Source organism: Scomber japonicus, chromosome 6 (assembly GCF_027409825.1).
Source record: "Scomber japonicus isolate fScoJap1 chromosome 6, fScoJap1.pri, whole genome shotgun sequence".
NCBI lineage: Eukaryota > Metazoa > Chordata > Actinopteri > Scombriformes > Scombridae > Scomber > Scomber japonicus.
This window is the reverse complement of record NC_070583.1, coordinates 23,360,389-23,382,107: the sequence shown is the minus strand read 5'-3', so window position 1 is coordinate 23,382,107 and position 21,719 is coordinate 23,360,389. Positions and strand designations below refer to the sequence as shown.

Genomic DNA, 21,719 nt, shown 5'->3' with positions numbered 1-21,719 from the left:
GCACAAGTGATCTGCCCTACTTTCTCTCAGTGAGGTAGGTGGATAGAGAGGCAGGGGAACGAGGCGATGCGTCATAACGGCTGTTTAGAGTGAGTCTCTGTCCCAAAAGTGGGCTAAAACATGCTTCAAATAAATCAGTGACTCATTAAGGACTTAGTCTCTACAACCAAGCCCTCCGGGGGGATTATAACAGTACTGTGCCACATCTAGCAGACTAATATCTCACATACTGTGCACGATCCTTGGAGAGTGGTGCCAGGCTAAAGGTAATGCACCACAAGAAGATGAAGTATAATTACTTGAAACTTCAGGCTTTGGGGGCAGGATTTGACTCTGTCTCTGCAGGGCAAGCTCAAACAGATGAGATCAAGGCTCTGTGTATCGAGGCTCTGTGTATGTACATGTGCGCCCAAGAAAATTCATATTACTGAGTCATAAAGTCTCTCCAGCAACAGAAATTCTCAAAGGTTTCACAACAGCTTTGAAATGCAAAATCCAAAAGGTTATTAATATCGCAATACAATTATACCAAAAAATAGATTAACCAATGAAATATGCAGCAGAAGCTGCTCTCGCATCACCGCACACAGGCAAATTGATTTCCTTTCTTACCTATGAGCATTGAGCGTCCATCTCCTAGAGGGTAGCGCTGGTAGCGTGGCACAGCAAATGGTGGCAACTTGTGGAAGAGAGGCTGCAGCAGTGGCTCTAGTCTGGAGGCTGAAGGGTCCGAGGGGAAGAACAGGTTGAAAATCTGAGAGCAGGCTGGATGAAGCTGGCTCACTGAGGGTCAGAAAGCATAATGGACAGACATGACATGAGTAATTTTTACTGGTTTGAGATTTTTAAATAAAATAATTAAGGCTTATTATTTGTTTCAGTTTAAAAAAAGAAAATGTATATGAAAAATCCAAATGAAACACAAACAGTTATTGTATTGTGTTATAACTATGCATTTACATTTTCTTCCCATTTCAGTTAGTGGAAGAACATTTTATGTCAAGGAAACACGAAACAACTTTGGGATGAGCAGAGGAGGTTAAAATCAATGAAAAACTGACATGATCCATTTAAAAACATTTCACAGACAATCAGTAAAAAGATTCAGAAGAAGATCAGAGAACTGATCCATGCATCCATGTCATATTTCACTCACTCAGTTGAACACTTCATACATGTCAATGCAGTTAGTTCTTTATAGGTGACTGATCAACGCATACTAATGAACACATGAAGAATGTGACTGTGTACTTTGTTTAATAGTGTTCTCTCATATACTTTGCGTGTGTTTTTGAGTCTTACCCTGAACGGCAGGCAGCACTGTACGTCTCATGGCCAGCACCAGGCCCAGCGGACAACCCAGCAGGAAGCAGTCTGACACCTCAAAGTCAAATCGACCTGGGTTCAACACCAGACTGGTGCTACTGCCTCCGCGCACCTCCACACTCTCTTTCATCAAACTAGGGAACAGACACAGACATAAAATGTGGAATGTTATCTTAACGGCATATATGACAATGTAGCCTTTCCCCTTCATGCTGATTGAGTGTGTTCATAAGCTTAGAGCAAGGGTTAAGAGCTCACTCTTGATGCTTGCTCTGACAGCCACATTTTGGTAAAGAATTGCTTTTGCCCACATTCATGTTTCAGCATCAGTATACAGTATATTTCACTTGATGACAAGAAATGGATGAACGTATAGGCTACAGAATTAGTGCACCATAAAACTGAATGACTTTGTTTCTATTCCAAGAGAAATGTGGGGGTAATCAGAATTTTTAATTGTCAGCACTGTGCATACTGAAACTGGGATGGTAAACATGGGTCTTTACACAGATGAGTCAGTGATGCTTTTGCTTTGTCCTGTTTCGATCGTAGGCTGGTTTGTTTTAACATTCTGTCGTCGTTGTCAGCACCGGGTCTTTTATGACTCAGCCTGAGCAGCTCTTCACTCAGCCTTCACAGGCTGCTTCATGCTTATGGATGTTTGAGCAGCCGTAAGCATGGCTGTTCAAAGCAGCCATGACCCTCTGTTGCTTGACGAGATCGCTGTGCTGTCTAGCGAGCCAACATTTCCCCATTAACTCCTGCGTGGGGAAAAAGGATTAGCCATCAGTCTCCAGCCATCTTTAAAAGCCAAATCAATAGCACTTTGATTTCCTTCTGCTTTCATTTTAGTTTTTGGTGTTATTTCTCATAATGAGTCCACTTCTTCATACCATGCAGTTCAGAAAAAAAAAATCTGTTTATCTGTTTGTTTTCCTGTCTGCCACTGAAAATGTATTCATTATAATTACATGACTGAACAACTACATGCTACTTCTGCAAAACACTCATGTCCCATACCAACATGTTAAATGTATTTCAACAAAAATCTATGCGCTGAGTAAGTGGCCCATTTCATTTGCAGGCACATAGAAATGCTGAATTACACTGATGCACTGAGCGAAGTGTTTTAGATTTTTTTTTTGTGGCTGGATGGGCTTTTGTAGAATTCAATATATTTTCCAATTTGAAGCTTCAACGCATGTCACTTAACTGCACAAAGTTACCAATATGCTAAATAAATACCACAAATATTGCATTAGCTAACTGTTATCGAGTTAATGGTTGACATGTTTTTATGAGTAATAATGAGCAATGAGCATACGACGTGTCTCATAATGCCCAGCCTTTCAGCCGCAGCAAATAGATCTGACGCTGTTGCCTCCCTATTAAGCTTAAGCATTGTGAATAGATTTCCTTATGGCCATCCAGCATAAACCAAGCCTTTAACTGCACATACTCTTTTTTTTCTGGGCACTTAAGACTAAATTGATTTTGAAATGCTGTTGATTATGTCTATTTAAGTGATTGAGATGTTTTTGTTATTTTTATTACTATCTATTCACCGCTTGATGCACTTGATGCACTTACAGTAGTGCTCTCTCCTGGGTTTTCATAAGAGCAGTGTTACTGTATGACCATTTCCTGATCTCATGATCTCACAGGCAATTCACAGTCAGAGGGCAAAAGCAGAGAAAGGAGCATGTGGAGACATCTGAAATGGAGTGAAGCAGAGGTAGGCAGCTATCTGAGAGGCCATTCTGATATGATGGATAATGGGTTGGAAAATGAGATTTAATAAGCCCTCCTGTTGACTGGGAATGTCCACTGGGATGTTCAGGGGAAAAGAGCATATTCAGGAGTAGAGGTTACACTCCAAACAGTCAAGCTTGGGCTTAATCAGGAGTGTAACAAGACGTGCAAGGTGAGAAGTGCTCTGCCATGAACACAATGTGACAGCACTGAATTGATGGGATCCCATCTTCAGTGGCTGTGTTACTGGTGTGTGTAGCCATTATGGTGTAACCCTAGCAGAGTGTGTGATTTTGAATGGGTACACTGGTTGCTTGAAGTGAGTCAACATGGCAGTTGTACCCCCTCCAGTCAAGCCGACCCAGCTATATTCACCCGCAGCGTTTGGTCTCCCACGCAAACTGGCTGGCACAGACACAAAAGGCTATTTATAGTCCAGCTGAGGCAGGTAGGCAGGCAGGGCAGTCAAGCTGCAAATATTGATAAAGAGCAGGGGCGAGACAGGGTGACATATTCAAGGAAAACCTGGATGAGAGCCAGCATGCAACATCTGGGTCATCATATGAAGCCCTGATGCACTGACAAATTATGTCCGGTCAGAAATGGATGGCAGAATTCCAACACTCCTCAATATAGTGATTTGATGTTTTCTCAAAGTTGTAGGTGTTTTTGTGTGGAATCAATTTATCATAATATTATTTAAGTGTTACTTTTTAAATTTACAGATGTATATAACAATGTATCAATTTATAAAATTATTACTATTATTTCAAAAAGAAAATATGTGGTTTGTGGCTGTATACAGCTACAACAGTCTGATTAAGATTACCTGCTTTTCTTTGCAATCAAAGTAATTTGATCCAAGTCCAAGATTATAAAGAGATAAGTAACGCTTTAAAAAAAATGACATCAAGGATGCATATTTACATATGTGTATACAGCATATCATAAGAAAGGTTTCTGAGTGCTTTTTGATGGTGGAGAAAACTGTACTCACTCACTTGACTTTCTTCCAAATTTCTCTGCAGGAAAGAACTACATTTTTAAATATTTCTGTATAATTTTCAGTTTTGGGTAACCTTACCTTTTGTTTTTAACCTCTGGCAGTTCACTACTTACCTTTGTACCATTTCAAGCTATTCATTGGATTTGAACTGCTTGAATTTAAAAAAAAAATTAGGGTGTTCTAAAACGTTTGGCCGGTAGTGTATATAGTTGTCCATTGTTATATGTATGTGTGTGTGTGTGTGTGTGTGTGTGTAAAAATAATAATCGTGATCTATATCGTAATTTCACCCATCCTTGTGTTCATGTGCGCTGCTCTACCTGGGAAAAAAGCTGTGCTGGCCTGTGGATGAGGTGTCTCCATCATACGAGTCACTCTGCTTCCTGCTGAGTGGCGGCCCTCCCTGGCCGTGCCCGTCGTTAGGGACGGAGATATCGATGTTGCTCTTACTCAGCCTCTTACTAGAGCTCAAACCTGGGCTGGACTCCCCAAGCATGCCCGAGTTGTCCTTAGTGGAAGGAGAAGCATATGTACACAAATAAACTTTATATGTTGCAAGAGGAAAGTACATATAATCGGTAAAGTGAACAGTTAAATGTGGGAGGACACACTGTGTGGGTTGAGTGAATATATTAAATGTGAGTATAAAAATCAATCTCATGTGCGTCTTTTATTTGGAGTATTTACTTTTATAAGGCCTCTGGAAAGACACGCTGCCAAGGACATTGCCATTGTCCCAGAAGAGTAAAAGACATGTAGAGGCCATTTCTTGATAAAGGGGATGTACTGACTGCTTACTACAGTAGAGAGGACAGGGAGTTGTCCAAAAGGTCATTGCCACTAGTGTACCAGAGGCTTGCTTGTAGTAATTAACTCCACTAATGAAGATAAGGTATAACACAGGCGTGTAATCTTGATAATTTGCAGGGATCTCTTAATCATGTATTTCCTGTAAAGTTTTCCTCCAGTAATGTGCAATCCTGTGTATCATCTCCATGTCATCACTGTAACACTGAGCTCCTACCTTCAGGCTCTCAGTGCTGTTGTTCCTGCTGCTGTTGTTGGGGCTGTCAAGCCTCTGGTGGTTGCTGAAGCACAATGCGTCAAAGCACAGCACACCTCCCACGCAGTCGCCCATCAGGCATACCTACTCAGAAAATATACAATTTAGACTCCCTCCACGTATGGTGCATACAATCAGTTGTCAGCAGAGTTTGACACCAAAAGGCTGTTTTCACAATCACCTTCTGAAGAGGGAAAGTTACTGTGTCCTGACTGAAAGTCTGAGTTGAAGGCCAGTATGTACAATTATTATTTGTGACACAACTAGTTTGGAGTATGATGTGGCAACTTGAAGCTTCCAATGCTCAAACAATGAGAATGGACTTTATAATGAAGGTGGAGAAGGCTAAACATTCAACAAGTGTTGAAATTAAAAATAGTTGTATGTTCATAGATTGTGTTTTTTAGAGAAGGTGTAGATGTCTTTTAAAGACTTTTTAACAAGCTAATTTGGAAAATCAGACACTAATTATTATTCAAAACATTGTACACAGTATTTTGATAATGTGCTGAAATAAGTCTGGAGGGGATCTTTAAAATGCAGAGTTTGTATCTGGTTTCACTTGTTAAATATGTAACACAACAAAAACACGGCTCATTTAGTATATTCATCTGCCATGACTACAAGGCCAGCAGTGGGAGTAAACATCTTGTATTAAAATTTGCCCAATTTGACAGTTTTCGCACAGATGGTTTTTCTGTTTGTTAGCATCAGTATCCAGAAGTAGAAATGGGACACAGCTCTTGTTTTTAAGTTAAGTGGTGATTCCTGTTTCCATCCAGATGATGATCACCAGACAATAAACTACTGAAAAAACACTAGAAAAAAAACTGCATAGCAAATTGATCTTTTTAACAACACTGTAGAAATAAAGTGGGAGTGGGAGACAGAAACACAGTGATCAGCATTAATACACTAGTCTCTAAATCCCATGTACTGTAAGATTATAGAGTATCTACCTATAACAACCTACAATATCCACAACTGCAAGGACTAATCAAGAGTAATAGATATTGGTTGTAATTACCATTATTGTAATCACTGTTTCACACATCACATTGTTAACTTGCACATCTTGATTGTATGCCGATTGCTGTTGTTGATTGGCTAAACACCATTGTATTGACCCTTCAATCAAGGCTTGAAAATCTGAGTGTTTTCTTGTCTAACAAGCTGCTAAACTACAGCAATGAGTGTTTTTGAAGCAAAACAACCTGCAGAAAACCTTTTTTTTTTCAATTAGTTGTCAGACAGCCTGCCAATACACTTGTGGCTGAAAGGGGATGACGAAAATAGAGTAGCATAGTCCTTTACCTCCAAGGAAAGGGAAGGTAAGTGGTACAGGAGAGGAAATAAATGAGACACACCTGTGAGCACCAGCAAAGAGGGGGGCAGAGAGGAGTGAGAGTGAAAAGGAGGAAATAACTCAACTTAATCCAGTTTGTACACAACATATCTCACCTCTTAAAGAATAATAGTGAACTATATAACAGTAAAAGAGAGGGACAGCAGTAAAAGGGAACCGGCTGGATTTTCCTGGATGTTCCATAACAATCCTGGATTGAGGAAGAGTGCTGATTCCCAGAAGGTATTTGGGAGGAAAGTCTTTCTTCCCTAGGAAATGCTCAGAAGCTGCTCCCTGCTTGGGTTGGATCACAAGAAAGTGAAGTTAAGTGCTAAGTCTTCCTCTCTGTAACTCTCAAGGCTTCTCCTAGTCTCTCCCCTTTAACCCTCTCCCCTCTCAACCTAATTGAACATACTCAACTGCCTCTTTCTCTGCCACCTGTCTCTTTGGACAGCCAGAGTGTGAAAGACAGACTTTGAGTTAGATTTAGAACCTTATTGAGTGTGTCTTGTACTTTTGTAGCTATAGTGTAAAAGACTAATTGGGATAATCTTGCTAAATTACATTTTTATTCTCCAAAAAAAAAAAAACCCGACAATGTAACAATGTTTTTTTTAAATATTGTCCGGTTTGGTACCCAACATTTTGAACTATAGGTAGCTACAGTATATCAGTCCTTCATGCTACACAGTCATTTACCTCACTTTAATTACATCTGTAATACTTATAATATGATTTAATCTAAGCAAAGGGGATTTGTGTTTCAGAGCCCTGCCATAATGCTGTTAAAGTCAACTTAACTGTTTCACACACTATTACCTAATTAGAAAACATAGGTTATTACAGTGTTGAGAGCCTTGTAGTTGTTATGTACAAGAGAGTGAAAACATCCTGCTTAAACTATAGAGATCTGGACCCCTCTGAGGGTCTGAGCACCCGCAGTTTGCACAGATTACACAACCCACTCAAAGGCAATCTTTACTTTCTTTGACAACCATTGACTTCGATTAAAGTGGTTACAACTCATTACTCAGTGATGAGAGAGTAGAGTCTAGAGGCTCTCATCTCCTCTCCAAACAGAAGAATGCAAGACAGACCTGACCCGTGAATCCCTGGCCATCTTCTGACTGCAGGAAGCTGTGGTAGACCTGGTTGGCCCGGGTGATGACGGTGGCCACGGCATCCTGGTAGCGTGGTGAGACAATAGCGAGGAGTGGGAGGGCAGCAAGGGGTAGATGGTCAACGCTGCTGGACACACAGCTCTCGTCATAGCTGTAGGGGTTCAAGCTGGAGCAGGAAGACAATGAGTAGAAAGGGAAAAAGCAAGGAAGAAGGGATGAGTGGGTGAAGGAGGGAAATACAATAGATTATACAATCACTTTATGTCTTAAGAAGGTGCTGTGGTGCTTTTTTCTCAGAACTTGTGAAATACCAATCAAGAGTTTCTGATGTCAAAACAAATGAAGGTTAGAGAAAGTTCAAGTTGTCTAAAATCTAAGATTATTTTGTGACACACTTCACCTTAACTATCCTACATTTACTAATGTATCATCCAATCTGTTCATGATGCAATCTATCTGATTTGAGGCAATGTTTTCCCAGAAGAGCATGGTGTGTGCTGGAGTGTGTGTTTACACAAGTGAGATAAGGTGAATGATGTTGTCTCAAGGAAGAAAACAGAAGCAAACCTGCACAGATACCAGCAATGAAACCAGAGTGTTTGTTTCTTTATTGCTGTGTAGTCTGTAATGGGTGTGTGTGTGTGTGTGTGTGTGTCTGTGTGTGTGTGTGTGTGTGTGTGTGTGTGTGTGTGTGTACACAGGCAGTACACAGGCAGATCAAAGCAAGACACTTTGTGTGACAGTGTGGGGAACAGTAAAAGATGGCGTTGCCCTGCACTCTCTCCTTGAGCGGCGGTGCCAACCTTGTCACCATCCATCAGCTGCTCTGATTACAGGAAGGAGCAGCAATGCCAAACCAAGGCTGAAATATATCACACCACGCACATGACACTACACTGAGGGTTACAACCTCTGAAGTGTAAGAGCCCTGATAGAAAAAGATGTTTTCATGTGGCACTGATACAGAAAAATACGTACTCAAACATGGGTAGTCCACATTTCTGTTATTCTCGATGCCACTAGATCAATATTAATTCCACCTCTGTTCAATCTCATCAATACAGAGATAGCTTTGTGACATGTTTAGCTAGGCTTAACACAAAAAGTGTCAGCAAAGAGTCAGTATCACACATCCCCAAACCCATTCACTCTTACAGTCAAGTAAAGTCAGTTTTATTTATATAGACTAAACTCACAAATTTGCTACAGAGGGTCTGTGTATAATATACACCCTCTATTCCTAGATACTCAAACTTGGATGAGGAAAGGAGTCAAACAATAGAGATGTGAATCTTTAAGACAGGTCAAAACTATATATATGAGGACCCCAAAATTGTTGTAATTGTTTAAAAAAAACTTTCATTACAAATCTGCTGGTCATCGTCGTTTTTGGAAAATATTCCTCCAACATCAGTACATAAAACATTTGTTAGGGACTATGTTCAGTTACTGATCAATACATGCTTATTAGTTTGGCGGCAGTAGGTTGGTGTATATGGGACTGACCTAAAATAGACTTCCCACATTCACTGTAACACAATTATTGGAAAAGAATGAAGCACAGAGGAATAAGATATATCAGACAAACGTTTACAGGATTTTGCCTTTTCTTGGGGACCATTTTCGTTAAGACAAGTAAATGAGCAGTTAGCTTACATGTTGGAGCTAATTGACTAATTACCAACACCTGGGCTGAGTTACTGTACAGGCTTTTCACACACGTTCCACTAAAGAATCCCCAGGTAATTATTAAATGTATGATAACTAACAAGATACAAAATGGAAATAAAATTGTTTTGGATTTGTTAGGTGTGTTTTTTATATTTTGACAGACTTTTTTTTTTTTTAGCGCTACCAGTCTTTGTGCTTAGACAACCTGGATCACCTAATTGTATTTCTATGATTTATTGGATAGTGTTTTTATTTGTATTTTTTATGTCCACTTATATTAAGCAATCCTATGGTGACTCAGGGGCTTAATGACATTTGTTTAATTAGAGCCAAACAGCACGTTGCCATGGTTATAATATCCCAGAAAAGGAAAGATGAAGACTGTGTACCATCTATTCAACAAAATATTACCCCCTGTGTGGGAACAACTGGGGCCAGAGACTGACTGTCAGAAAGATTTATGTGATTGTGTGATTATGTGTTCGATTGTGTAAAGTCCTCATTATATTCCTGGGTTTTTATGACTAAAGCACTTTTAAACATACTTTGCAAATTGATGAAACTTTGCAATTTTCCTCTTCAAAAATCATATAGTTATCATAAATTTCAGTAAACTGTATGATTTTACACTACACTATTGAAGCACTGGGCAATTTCTGTTTGCAATTATGAAATACCATGCCACAGGTTTTAGAAACCTTTTGGGAAGAAAGGAGAGAAGAAAATAGATGTGACTGTAATGCTCCCAGAAACACAACATTCACCAGTCAGTGTCTGACATCTACTGTGGATAAAGCCAACTCTACAGTCCCCATTATGGCACACATTGACATATCTGTATTGGAGGCAATCATTTGAAAAAGTTATTGTCAGGCAGTTGTTTTCTACCTGGGACATCTATGAAATTCAAACTGGCAAACTTATTATCCATAAAACACTTGGTAAGCCTCTGAACAGGTTCTGCTTATGTGTTTTGCTTGGAAAACGCATAAAAAAGCAAATAAGACAACTGTGATTTGCACCTTTCACCTGCTCTGACAAGATGGGTGCTGAAAGCAGAAATACCAATAACACTTGACACTAAGGTTACACTGTGCCCTTGATTGCTACTGACACACCCATTACAATGCCTATTCTCTCAGTTGTGTACAATTGAGTTCCCAGCAAGCCACCAAAATATCAAGTGGCAAAAAAAGCCTGCAGTATCATTCCTTAGAGTGATAGTGGAGAATTACGATTACCTGAATCAGAAAATCCCCTTTTCCTTTTTTTATGCCGATATGCAGCAAGTAGCACTGCCTCTCAAAATTTGGGCAATGCCTGTTTAAACTCTGCAGATTTAATGTGTGTGTTGTAATTTTTATGTTTTTAAGTTGTTATTTTTTACCATTACAATTACTCTGAAGAAGTGATGTTTAACTATATGATGGATATCAACTGTGTAACTTCACCACGGTTAAAAAAAAAAATGCAAGCATCAGTTGTAATCAGAGTACTCCATGTGGTATTGTGATCATACTCACTCCAAAGACAGGAATACAAAGTAGTAAGATAATATAGCATGGGTATAGGGTATTGTGGCTTAATCAAATTATAGCTATTGTAATTTGATGAACATTTAAATGTGAGAGGAAAATAAGCAAACATAACTAAGAGCAATGGGGTTCATGATTTTAGGGACATGCGCATAGGCACAGTGCCTTTGCTAATTTCATGGTGAGTCACAAAATTACTAAATGGAGGCAGAAATTAATTGGATTATCACTAATAAAGACTGTGCCTGCAACAGCGAGGTTGATACATTTAGTCTTCTCTAGTTCAAACTGTACTGGGGCCTAACATGCTTGGTAGAGGCATACGGTTTTATTATGTTGCTGATGTTTTTAATGTAAACACTCACACAAACACATATGCATTATAACAGTGTGTTTTACGTGCTGGATAATCTCTATAAATATGTTCTTTATTTATTTATAGTACATATTTTATAGTTTAATCTGTAGCAGCTTCACTCACAGGACTTACTCCCTGTGGGCTAGTTGCTAATGACAAGCAGCCATGACAGGAGTCACACTCTAAGATGTGGATCCGATGTGTAGCTGTCAGAAGAACAGTTTGAGGAGAGCATCTGAAGCCTCTGCAGTATCAACACTGTGATGTGTGAGTCTTTCTCTTGAGGGCAGCATTTTGAGAAAGATTCTACACTTCAAACAGCTTCCAAACAGATTTGTGAGAAAACAGGTAGAAAGGGAAACCTTTGTAATATATTTTGTGCCACTAGAATGGTGTGGCAAAGTTATTTGCATAACAACAGTTTCATTCCTTCTAAAGATGGTACTGTGTGAAATATTCAGCTCAAATAAGTCAGAAAGGGCAAGTTAGCATGCAACAAAATACCATCAGCTGACCTCATTATTTAAACCAAGATGATGTGTTTATCAGTTGGATGTTTATTGAGTTTTGGAGCTGACATAAGAAATCCCATCATCCCTGCTTAGTGCCAGTGGGGGTTTGGTCCAAGCTTCGCAACCGCCTCACCTTGATCTTATTAGAGTCTTGTTAACAACTGCTGCAAACACACTCTCTCACTGAAAATGCAAACAAGGCTCAAATTAATATTCCAAACAGCTCTACCTCTGAACAGGGTTCACAAGTCATAGAACGGGAACAGAGGTTCAACACCTGCTGCACTGTTCAACAAATGTCAGGTGAGATAGTCATTACTTGTGCTGCATAATTACTTGATTACGCAAGTGCTTGTTAGCATTATTACCACGGAGGAGCCGCTGTTTTACATTCAAAAGAGTTCATCTAAATGATGTGTTTGTTTGTGTGTATGTGCATAGACATGAGCCAAACTGTTCTCTGGTTAATTTGCAGAGGCACTCTAGAGATGTAACATCCTAAAGGACTGCTGCTATTCTCTGTCCAAAATCAATTTTCCTAATTTATTTCAATACAAGTCAAGTTCATTTAATTTATATGGCAGCTAATCACCACGGAAGTTACAGTATATACCACATATAGCAGGTCTTGGCTACACTCTTTAAAGAGACCCAGCATTCCCCTATGAGCAAAACTACATTTGGCAACAATGGCAAGGAAAAACGGCCTTTTAATGGGAAGAAGTCTCAAGCAGAACCGGACTCTATAGGTGGGCAGCCATCTGCCTTAATCGGTTGGGTTGAGAGAGAAAGAAGGAGAGGGGACAGAGCCTTTTCCTGAGCAAGCCCTAACTATAAACTTTATCAAAAAGTAAAAGTTTTAGGCCTATTTAAATGTAGCGAGTGTCTGCATCCTGGACAAAAACTGGAAGATAGTCCCACAGGACAGGAGCCTGATAGCTGAAAGCTTTGACTCCCATTCTACTTCAAAAGTAGAATGGGAGTCAAACTAAGTCAACTAAGCCTACATACTGAGGATGCAGTGTTCTAGTGGGGTATTGAGGAACTATGAGCTTTTTATGATGGTGCCTAAACATCAAAGGCTTTGTATGTAAGGAGAAAAAATACTATTCTGGATTTTACTGAGAGTCTGTGGAGAGAAACTAAAATGGGAGAAATATTATCTCTCTGTTTAGTTGTGCAGCTGCATTTGGACCAACTGTCTTCAGAGACTTGTTGGGGCAGCCTGAAACTAGTAATTGAGACCATAAATTCATTCGGAAATGAATGTTTACTGAGGTACTAAATCAAGTGAGAAGTAGGGCCATTTCTCAGATTTTTATACTTCTATACTTTTGTATGCATGGAGGATTCATCATTAATGTATACAAATCAATGTGAAATCAAAAATGCCTTAAACCAGCTTAATCAAGTTTCCAGTAATTGTATTAGGATGTGATGGTCAGTGGTGTCAAATGCAGCACAAAGATGACAGTGCAGACAGAAGTATTTTGTCTGGTGCAATTTAAGGCAATGATTCATATATTTATCTAAACATACATGTGCACTCGAAAAAGAAGCTCTGCCAAGCGACTCAGAGCCCATTTGAATTTAATGGCTATAATTAATCCCAATAATACTAACTGTAATTTCCTCTACAATGTGAGTGATCAATAAGGGACTGACTGTGATATCAGGCATATAGATCTGACAGAGAAAAACTATTAAGTGATGTATTTACTTTCAGAAACAGAAACAGATGGTGCTCTATAGTCTGGATTTTATAATACATGGCTGCAGATGTAAATCTTGAAATAAGAGTACAAGTCTAACGGGCGACACGAATAATAAATTACTTGACATGGTTACATAAATACATCAGCACACAGCCAGCAGATAATTTATATATGCTGCTTGGGAGGCTGATGCTGGCACATCAACAGAGCCCTGAATGGCAGAGGAGTGTGCTTCACATCGGCATCACGAGTCTGCCCTTGTTATTTCAAGATATGAGTCATTAACAAGTGGCGCCATTTACCCCGTTCACATCTCTCTACTCTCATTAGTAAAATGCAAGCGACACTAACTGAAAATATGCTAAGGTCACACTAGGGTGTCACTAAGTTGCAAGTCTTTGAAGGTTCCCATAACAGAATAAGCTTTATTCTCTTCTTTGTTACACGGTGCAGTTTGCGTCAGATTAGGTTGTCCTTCATCTTTGAACCAAGCAAGCTTTCCAGTTTTACTACTTTGCCCATTATGTTAATTATACTAGAAACACAAACAAAGACTCATTCAATGACACCCACATGCAGGGCACTTACTACACTACACTATACAGAAGGATGTGTAGAAGTCTTCCTCAAGGTGTCGTGGTGTCAAGGTGTCCATTAATAATGGCAGGGAGAAAATAAGGCTTTGTTAGCCAATTGGTTTACAAAAAAACCCAACAACAAATAGATAATAAAAAGAAAATAAAAATACAAATTCTAATCAGTTCATCCTTGAGTTCAAGCAAATGTTTGTGCCAAATTTGAGGAAATTCCCTAAAGGCATTCCTGAGATATCTTGGACTTGTTTACCATCAAAGATCAATGTTAACAACACTATGTAAATATTAACCTTCTGTTTGATTATCTACCTTACTCCTTCCTGATGGTGTATGACTTTTTTTAGTTCTGTAAATAAAAATAAAGTTGTCCTCCAAAAGTGGGGGGGTTGTGGCGGGCCAAAAAAAAAAAAGAATGGGACAGGCAGAAGGACAAACTACCCGAAAATGCTGTCGCCAGTACAGAAGCATATAAAGAAAAAATAATTGAAATCAGCCTCATCTCATAAAGGATGACCTTAAGATAAACTCTATTATGCTGCCCCACCACACTGTTGCCTCCTGCCATATAATGTCAAACAGAAAACTCTGAAGTCTGTCAGATTCCTGCTTAATTACTCTCCCCAATTCTTAACGGTTGGCTGAGCACTGCATGCTTGCGCAATTAACATGAACAGCAATCGCCCTCCGCAGAGTCCTCTTAATTAGGGAGAGGTCCCAGAAATAGTAGTGGCACGTCCCCAGCCGTCGATGGCCAGAATAATGAGTCTCTATCTCTCTATCTCCTATTCAGAGATAGCGTCTCGCCTATCTCTGAACGGAGTTCACTTGCTGTGCACACTGACAAGTGGACTTCCTCCTCTGTTCTCCCTGATAGAATACTGATTCTGCACAATGACACTGAATCTATGAGATAGGAATCAATTTTATTTTTCTCTCACACGGTTCAGATGAGATTTTTAATAGCTGAAATGTTTCTTTTTCTTCAAACTGTGACAAAGACGGTGTGTTGGTTGAGAGAAAATCAATTTGGGAGCCTTTTCACTGTTGCTGTTAATTGGACGGGCTATAGTGCACGTCAGTTTCCCCACCATTTCCGCGTGGGATGTACTAGTGCAAGTGTGTTTATGGATTGCATATGTTTGTTGTCTTGACACCCAACTCCTAGCCAGCACTGTAAGGTACCTTCATTAGCAGCCAGAGCTAATAATGAGCTCTGAGTCTCTCAGAGCACAGCAGGCTGTCAAGGCACAAGCCAACAAGGATGACACAACATGTTCATTCTCCATGAGGACATTCTAAAATACATAAGGAATTGTCAAGCACAAAGTCCAAAGTGATTTGTTTGTGTGAAACTTTTTCTTTGAGGCACTAAGAGGTTTTGACACTTTCATTCCATGGTGTGATTTTCAGCGAAGCTGTTACCCAGAATGAGAGTAAATTACCCACCCAGCAGCAATTCCTTCCCGCGTGGCTGCCTATTCCTCTGATGTTTATGTTGGCAGAAAAAAATAAATGAGGCTCCAAACACCCACAAGTCCAACACTGTCATTAGAGCAAACACTGTTAACTGACAAAAGTGTTGTTAAATAAGTGTTGTCTTTGTTTGTGAGACTGTGAGAGAATGTTAAGGACCTGGAGCTATCTGGGGAGAAGAAAGCTTTGTCTAATTTCACTGGACAGCTAAAACACGTATGCACTGCTCATTGTTGTCATGAGATTTTCAGCAGGTTGTTAATGAGCCGAATGACATTCTGTGAGGCTGCCATAAATTGTGTAAAATTATATTGTATATTTATTCATTATTATTTATATTTTGTATCTATTTATAACTTTATATACTGTCTATGACATAGGCACAGAGCATTAGTTTACAATTACAATATAATTTTGATGAGCAAGTCATGCTCTTTGAAATAGAGATATTTGACTCTTAACCAGTGTTCCAGTCTTAAGTGGTGGACCAACAAATTGACACTTCCATTTTCAAAAAGGAGTTATAAAATAATGAATGCATAAACTGAAAGATAACAGGATGAACCAAAAAGCTAAGCAAATCTTTGAACATGTACTAAATTGCACAAATCTTTTTTCATTTTCCACTTCTAACTCAGGATGTCTGTTTTTTTCTAAATTTGTTTTCTGTCAGCAGAAATGTTTTCTGTCAGCAGAAATGTTCAGTACTATTTGTCTTCTTTTTTTCTACATGAAAATTATCAGAGGTTGGATCATGGTCAAAAATATCAGTAAAGTACCTTGGCTGTACAATCGATACAAACGTGTAAATGAAAGCAGAAAAATGTATTTAAAAAACGCACCACAAATTGCTTTCTGAGGTTATAGGATACACTAAGAAAATCCTGCTGACAAAATGTAATCCTGCTAAAGAAAAATAAAGTGCACTAATGGAAACATACAGCCTCCTGTAGGGAAATAAATCCTAACACTCAGTTTAAGACCAAATGTGCAAATGTAGAAAGTGGAAACCATTTATTATTCTCTTGCCTCTCTGAATTTCTGTTCTCTTTTTAAATAAAACATATTCATGCAAGTTTAAATGTAAATTGTATGTGTAGCACTGTGTATACTCAGGTATTCATGTGTGTGCTCATGTCCCTACATGCATACAAGAACAGGCAATCAAGCAATGTCTTAAATCCCATTGGAAGTTGTTGTCTTTAATATTTTATCTCTGGATGTGTAAAAGCCAAGCAGCTGTTAAGCTACTGAGCAGCAGCACAACTAAAATCTCTTTACGCACATCTTGCTTCCACTCACTACCTCAGTCCTGCTAATATCAATCACAAAACCAGACAGAAGCCTCGACTCGATTGCCAAACCCATCTCTCAGCCACACTGATTAGTGACAATTCTGACAAAAACATCCTCAGCATGTAATTGGAGGGCAGCGAAAACTAAGTGATGCTGTCAGATGTACTGTACTGTAACTGGTGGCCACTGAGATATGTGACGTTAAATATGAAATGAAATCATTAATTATGCTTAAGCAGCTGTCTGCACAGGCAGCAGTCGAGACTAAAAAAAACAAAAAATCTGAAAATACACGAAGGCAGTTTTTACCTCCTCTATCTCAGAAAGATCTTCCAGCCAAAGACACCACTACTTTAAAGACATGATTGGAGGAAGGAATAAGAAATGTGAGTTTTAATGGAGCTAATTATGTATAATTTATCATAAAAGACTCATCCACTGACTGCTGCTCATCACTGAGGTGCAACTATGACATCCAGTTTTGACTTCTGCTCAGAAACTGATCAATGAAACCTGACAACAAAACAGTCGTGTCTCGTGTCACAACCCAGCTCAAGGCTGGACAAGACAGGACAGGTCATACATGAGTTGTAACTAAAGCATAGATTTCTTGTATTTAACTCAAAGATAAATAAACCTAACAACAACCAAACCCAAACAGGGGGGAAGCCAGAGAACAGAGGGCAAGTGATTGTCCATGTGAGCTAAATCTCCTTGATGACCCAACTCCGCCCTTCTGGCCCCTGCTGGAATAGCCCAAGCAGTTTGACACAGTGACTAATAAACACATGATTGCACTCATTCCTTACAGAGACCTTCAGATCAGTGGAAACTAAAACGATTTAGATGTTCATTTTAATCCTTTGTCTACTAAGGAGCTGCCTGCAGGACTTAACGTGGGGATTAACAATTTAAAAACAACAGCACAAGGTTAGCACTTAAATATTCCACACGGCCACATGCTTGCAGGGGCTGAGAAATGTCATCAGCATACTCATTAACATTGCATTGCCTCTTCAGGGGTCTTTGGACAATATATTTTCTCAATTAACCTTCACCACCAGGCATTTTTGCCTCAATGCTAATTCCTGCAGACATGAATTCAAACTGGTTACATTCTTCAAATGCCTCCTTCAACAGCCCATTCATTGCTGCGTTATAGTAATTACAGCTGTCTGTCAAACTATTGAGAATGCCAGTTGAATAAAAAATAGAGAAGGGAAGCAGGATATCGATATTAGTTACAACGTGAAAAATAATATACTAAAAATGGCTTTATAGACTCATGCTGACACCTGAATAGCAAGTTCAGTGAAACTGTAATCAATCACCTAATTTACAAACATCCAACTATGCATCTTGATTTGATCAAATAGTTATCTGAATTTTTAAAAAGCTAAATTTAAATGCAACCAAGAAACCATTGTCAAGTGGTTCCAATCTGATCACTCGAAACACTTAACACATAACAGGCCTTTTTCACAGCAGATTGTCACTTGTCATAGTAGGAAAAGAAAAGGTGTTACTAATCACATTAACATTGTCTTACTTATATTCAAGTGCCACAGTATATCTTGACCCAGCATGTACAATACCAGGACCCTGAAACAGAGCAACTAAATAGAGTCATTATTAGTGTTGCTTTTACTATTTTCAACACCACTTCTCCTTGCCTGCTTCTCCTATTGTGACATGTCAGAATAACATGTCACAACATCATGATATAATGACATATCTACAAGATTTTAAACCTGCAGTACAGAACCACCAGGTAATGTCTGTATTTCACAGTTTACTGGCGTTTTTAATCTGTTCAGGTCAGGTTTGACATACTGGCCAGATGAATGCAAGAATGCAGACTTCCACTGGCCAAGCCGGTTAACTTCCAGTTGGCTCTCTGCCCAAAAGGTTGCTAGATTTGTTGCTAAGCGCCCTTTTTGGATTGGACTGATTCTCCAACAAAATCCTCAGATTCTTTGAGAGCTTCCCTCATAGAAGCTGAGGCTTTTTCCACCAAATCTGCTGTAAATGTATAAATGCATACATCCCCTCAAGCTACTTATAAAATCTTTACTCCTCCCAAGTGTAAGTACATCAGTATGTGGAAACAGCCAGTTACCAGGTCATAGAGCTGACAATGACAGTTGAAGTGATGCTGAAATTGAACTGACATTAGCCACCTCTCTGTCTCATGAGAGCAAGACACAGAACGTCAGGACAGCAATTTCAACATTTGTTTTGATGTCTCACTCATGTGCATTTTTATGTTATTGTTTTAATCACAGCACATTAGCAATCTGCATCTGCAATCATAATGGTTCTCAACTCATTTAGTTGTTTCCATTAATTCATCACCTCCAGTTATGTGGCTAAATATAAACAAAACTGTTTTACGTCACAGCTGGATTTAATTCAAATATGACACACTTCAAATGACAAGTGTAAATGAGGCTAATGAGACACTCTGTTCTGGCAAAGTCACTCACTTGGACACCAGAGAGAAGGCTTCAGCACACACTGCTGGACATGGCACCAGCTTGATCATCACGTGTTCAGCAACAGCCTGGAAATGTGCCCGCGTCACCTTCTCCAGCACTGACGCCAGGGTGGCCACATCGCCAGCCTTTGTGCTGGGGTCTCCACCTGCTGTGTCCAAGATGTTTCCCCCGTGCACCACAAGCAGCAGCACATGGGTTTTACATTTCCTCTACAAAAGGATTCAAATAGAAATGAAAAAGAGACATTTATAAGGAGAAACTCAAAGAGAGGAGAAGAATAGAGGCATCATTTTGTGAAAGTAAATCAGGTACTTCTAGAGTACGGGTTCTTGGCTTCTGGCTAATATACTGACAGACTCTTCATAATGACCCTACCTCTATGTCTTCAAGTCCTTCGATGCTGCTCTGAGGGGCACAGCGTGGACCTCCCAGCTGGTAGAAACCCCCTGCATAAAGTGAAGAAATAGGCAGGAAGAAAAGAGAGAAGAATGAAAACAGAGAAAGGAGGAAAGAAAAGGGTCACTGCAGGAGCCACTTCACCTAGATGGACCAATAACAGAAGCATAAATGGATATTGATCTCTGAATATGGTCAATATTACTGCCTCTTCATCTCTCTTCATTCCTACTCCAAACTGGGTGATGGGTCTATGTACCCTTAGGCTCAAATGGCATAACCATAAGATTCCGAAGTCAATACTGACAGTAAACAGCAGGAGCATGGTCGTTTCTCTGCTGCAGCATCCTAAGTAAAGCCATCACAAGTAATTGGATTTCGGCTTCTGTGATGCAGAAAAAAACAATGCGTTTCTTCATGGAAACAAAAGATGAAGGGATGGACACTAAAATATCAACTCTGATGACTGAAAGCATTTCTGCCTCTCTACGTGCGGTGCAGCATATCATGGGAACCTGGCCAAACTCATTACCCTCTCCGGAAGCCTCTGCATGCTGTGTCATCTTATTCCCAAACTCGTCTCTCTCTCTCTCTCTCTCTCTCTCTCCCTCTCTCTCTCTCTCTCTCTCCCCCTCCTTCTCTCTCCCTCTCCTGTCTCTCTTTCTATTTTCTCTCTCCAGGCTCAAGGCATGGCTCTGTGCTTTGCTCACTCGTTGTTTATTTGGCCTCCTCGTTTGGGACTGACTGTCATGGGAGGCTCTCACAGGCTCACGCACTGTCAGCTCCCTTCTACTGCATTCCCAGCCCACTGCCTGCCTGTCTTCCTGCTTGTCTAGGACAGCTCAGCACACACAAGGGACTCAGCACACTGCACTATTTTGGTCACAAAGTAGCAGGAAATCAATAGAGGTTTTCTTTAGTTTTTTTTTTCTAAAAAAGGGAGGAAGGCAGAAAGTTAGTCTGAAAACCTTGTTAAGTATTTCAGTGTGTTAACACCGCCTGATAGGGAAAACACTGTGGGATTTGGCAGTGAGCAGAAACATTTCTTGTCACACCTCATTTGACGAAAAGGTGGTTGTACTCTGCAGAGTCATTATACTGTTTTTGAAAGCCAATTTCTTCTCTGGAAGCCACTCATAGACATATTTATTTGATATTGGTTGCTGTCATATAAATCCAAGGTATCAAAGGCAGAAGTCTAAAGTCACGAGTCATTGGGGTTTAAGCAGCACTTCATGTCAGATTTATACAAATATGACAATAAATTGAGTTTCACCACACTTTACTGCTATAATATTAGTATAATATCTATATTTAAGCCATCAAGTGATACTAAACATCTGCATGACATTATTCTAAGCTGGCAGGAGGCACTTAGTTGAGACCAATCTTCAAGAAATGTGCTATTTTCACACTAACAAAAGCCCCAGACTTCTCAACTGTAACCCAGACAAAATATAGATTATATATATAGACAGATTATAGTAGTACCTTAATGCAGAAAGATGGGTTTTCATGTATTCATTCATGTAGCTGATTGAGTGAAAAATGCTAAATCGAATGTAGTCTGTAGCTGACTGAGTCACTAGGACGCCCCACAAAACATGTTTTGAATCAGGGCACCTCTATAGGCAAAGCTTTAGATAGCACATTTCATACACGAGGGTAACTCAATGTGTTTTACATAAAACAAAATATTAAGCAGTAAACATGGAAACATTAAAACATACAATTTAAAAAAAGAAAACCCAATTATAATAAAAAGAAAGTTGCAAAAATGGATAGTGGCTTTTATAATGCTCCCCATGTCTTAGTCCAAGTGGTGCCTTGAAAGTTTATAAGTTTCATCTTGGTAAGTACTCAGTTATCTGGTTAAGAGCTGCCAAAAAAGTTTGATAAGCTTCAATTAGTGCATAGAGGATCACAATAAGCACCCTTCTGTTTTGTGAAAAAAAGAGCAAGTGCAAGCTGATTTTGTATGGCTGGGGTCGGTTAAGGGTCACAAAAAGCAGTTCAACAGTTTTGGCATTTTTTATATTTCATAAATCTACAACAA

The 21,719-nt window shown here is 39.5% G+C and overlaps 1 protein-coding gene across 1 annotated transcript in view; it reads right to left on the bottom strand.

Moving 5' to 3' along the window:
* The window catches only part of pitpnm3 (PITPNM family member 3), a 78,187-nt gene that overhangs the window by 18,061 nt on the left and 38,407 nt on the right, over positions 1 to 21,719 (bottom strand). The window contains exons 4-10 of the mRNA XM_053320209.1: positions 19,643 to 19,713; positions 19,256 to 19,476; positions 7,590 to 7,779; positions 5,109 to 5,231; positions 4,405 to 4,592; positions 1,303 to 1,460; positions 613 to 783 (exon numbers count right to left, since the gene is read on the bottom strand). Coding sequence (XP_053176184.1) covers positions 613 to 783; positions 1,303 to 1,460; positions 4,405 to 4,592; positions 5,109 to 5,231; positions 7,590 to 7,779; positions 19,256 to 19,476; positions 19,643 to 19,713 — 1,122 coding nt within the window. The remainder of the gene's footprint in view (positions 1 to 612; positions 784 to 1,302; positions 1,461 to 4,404; positions 4,593 to 5,108; positions 5,232 to 7,589; positions 7,780 to 19,255; positions 19,477 to 19,642; positions 19,714 to 21,719) is intronic.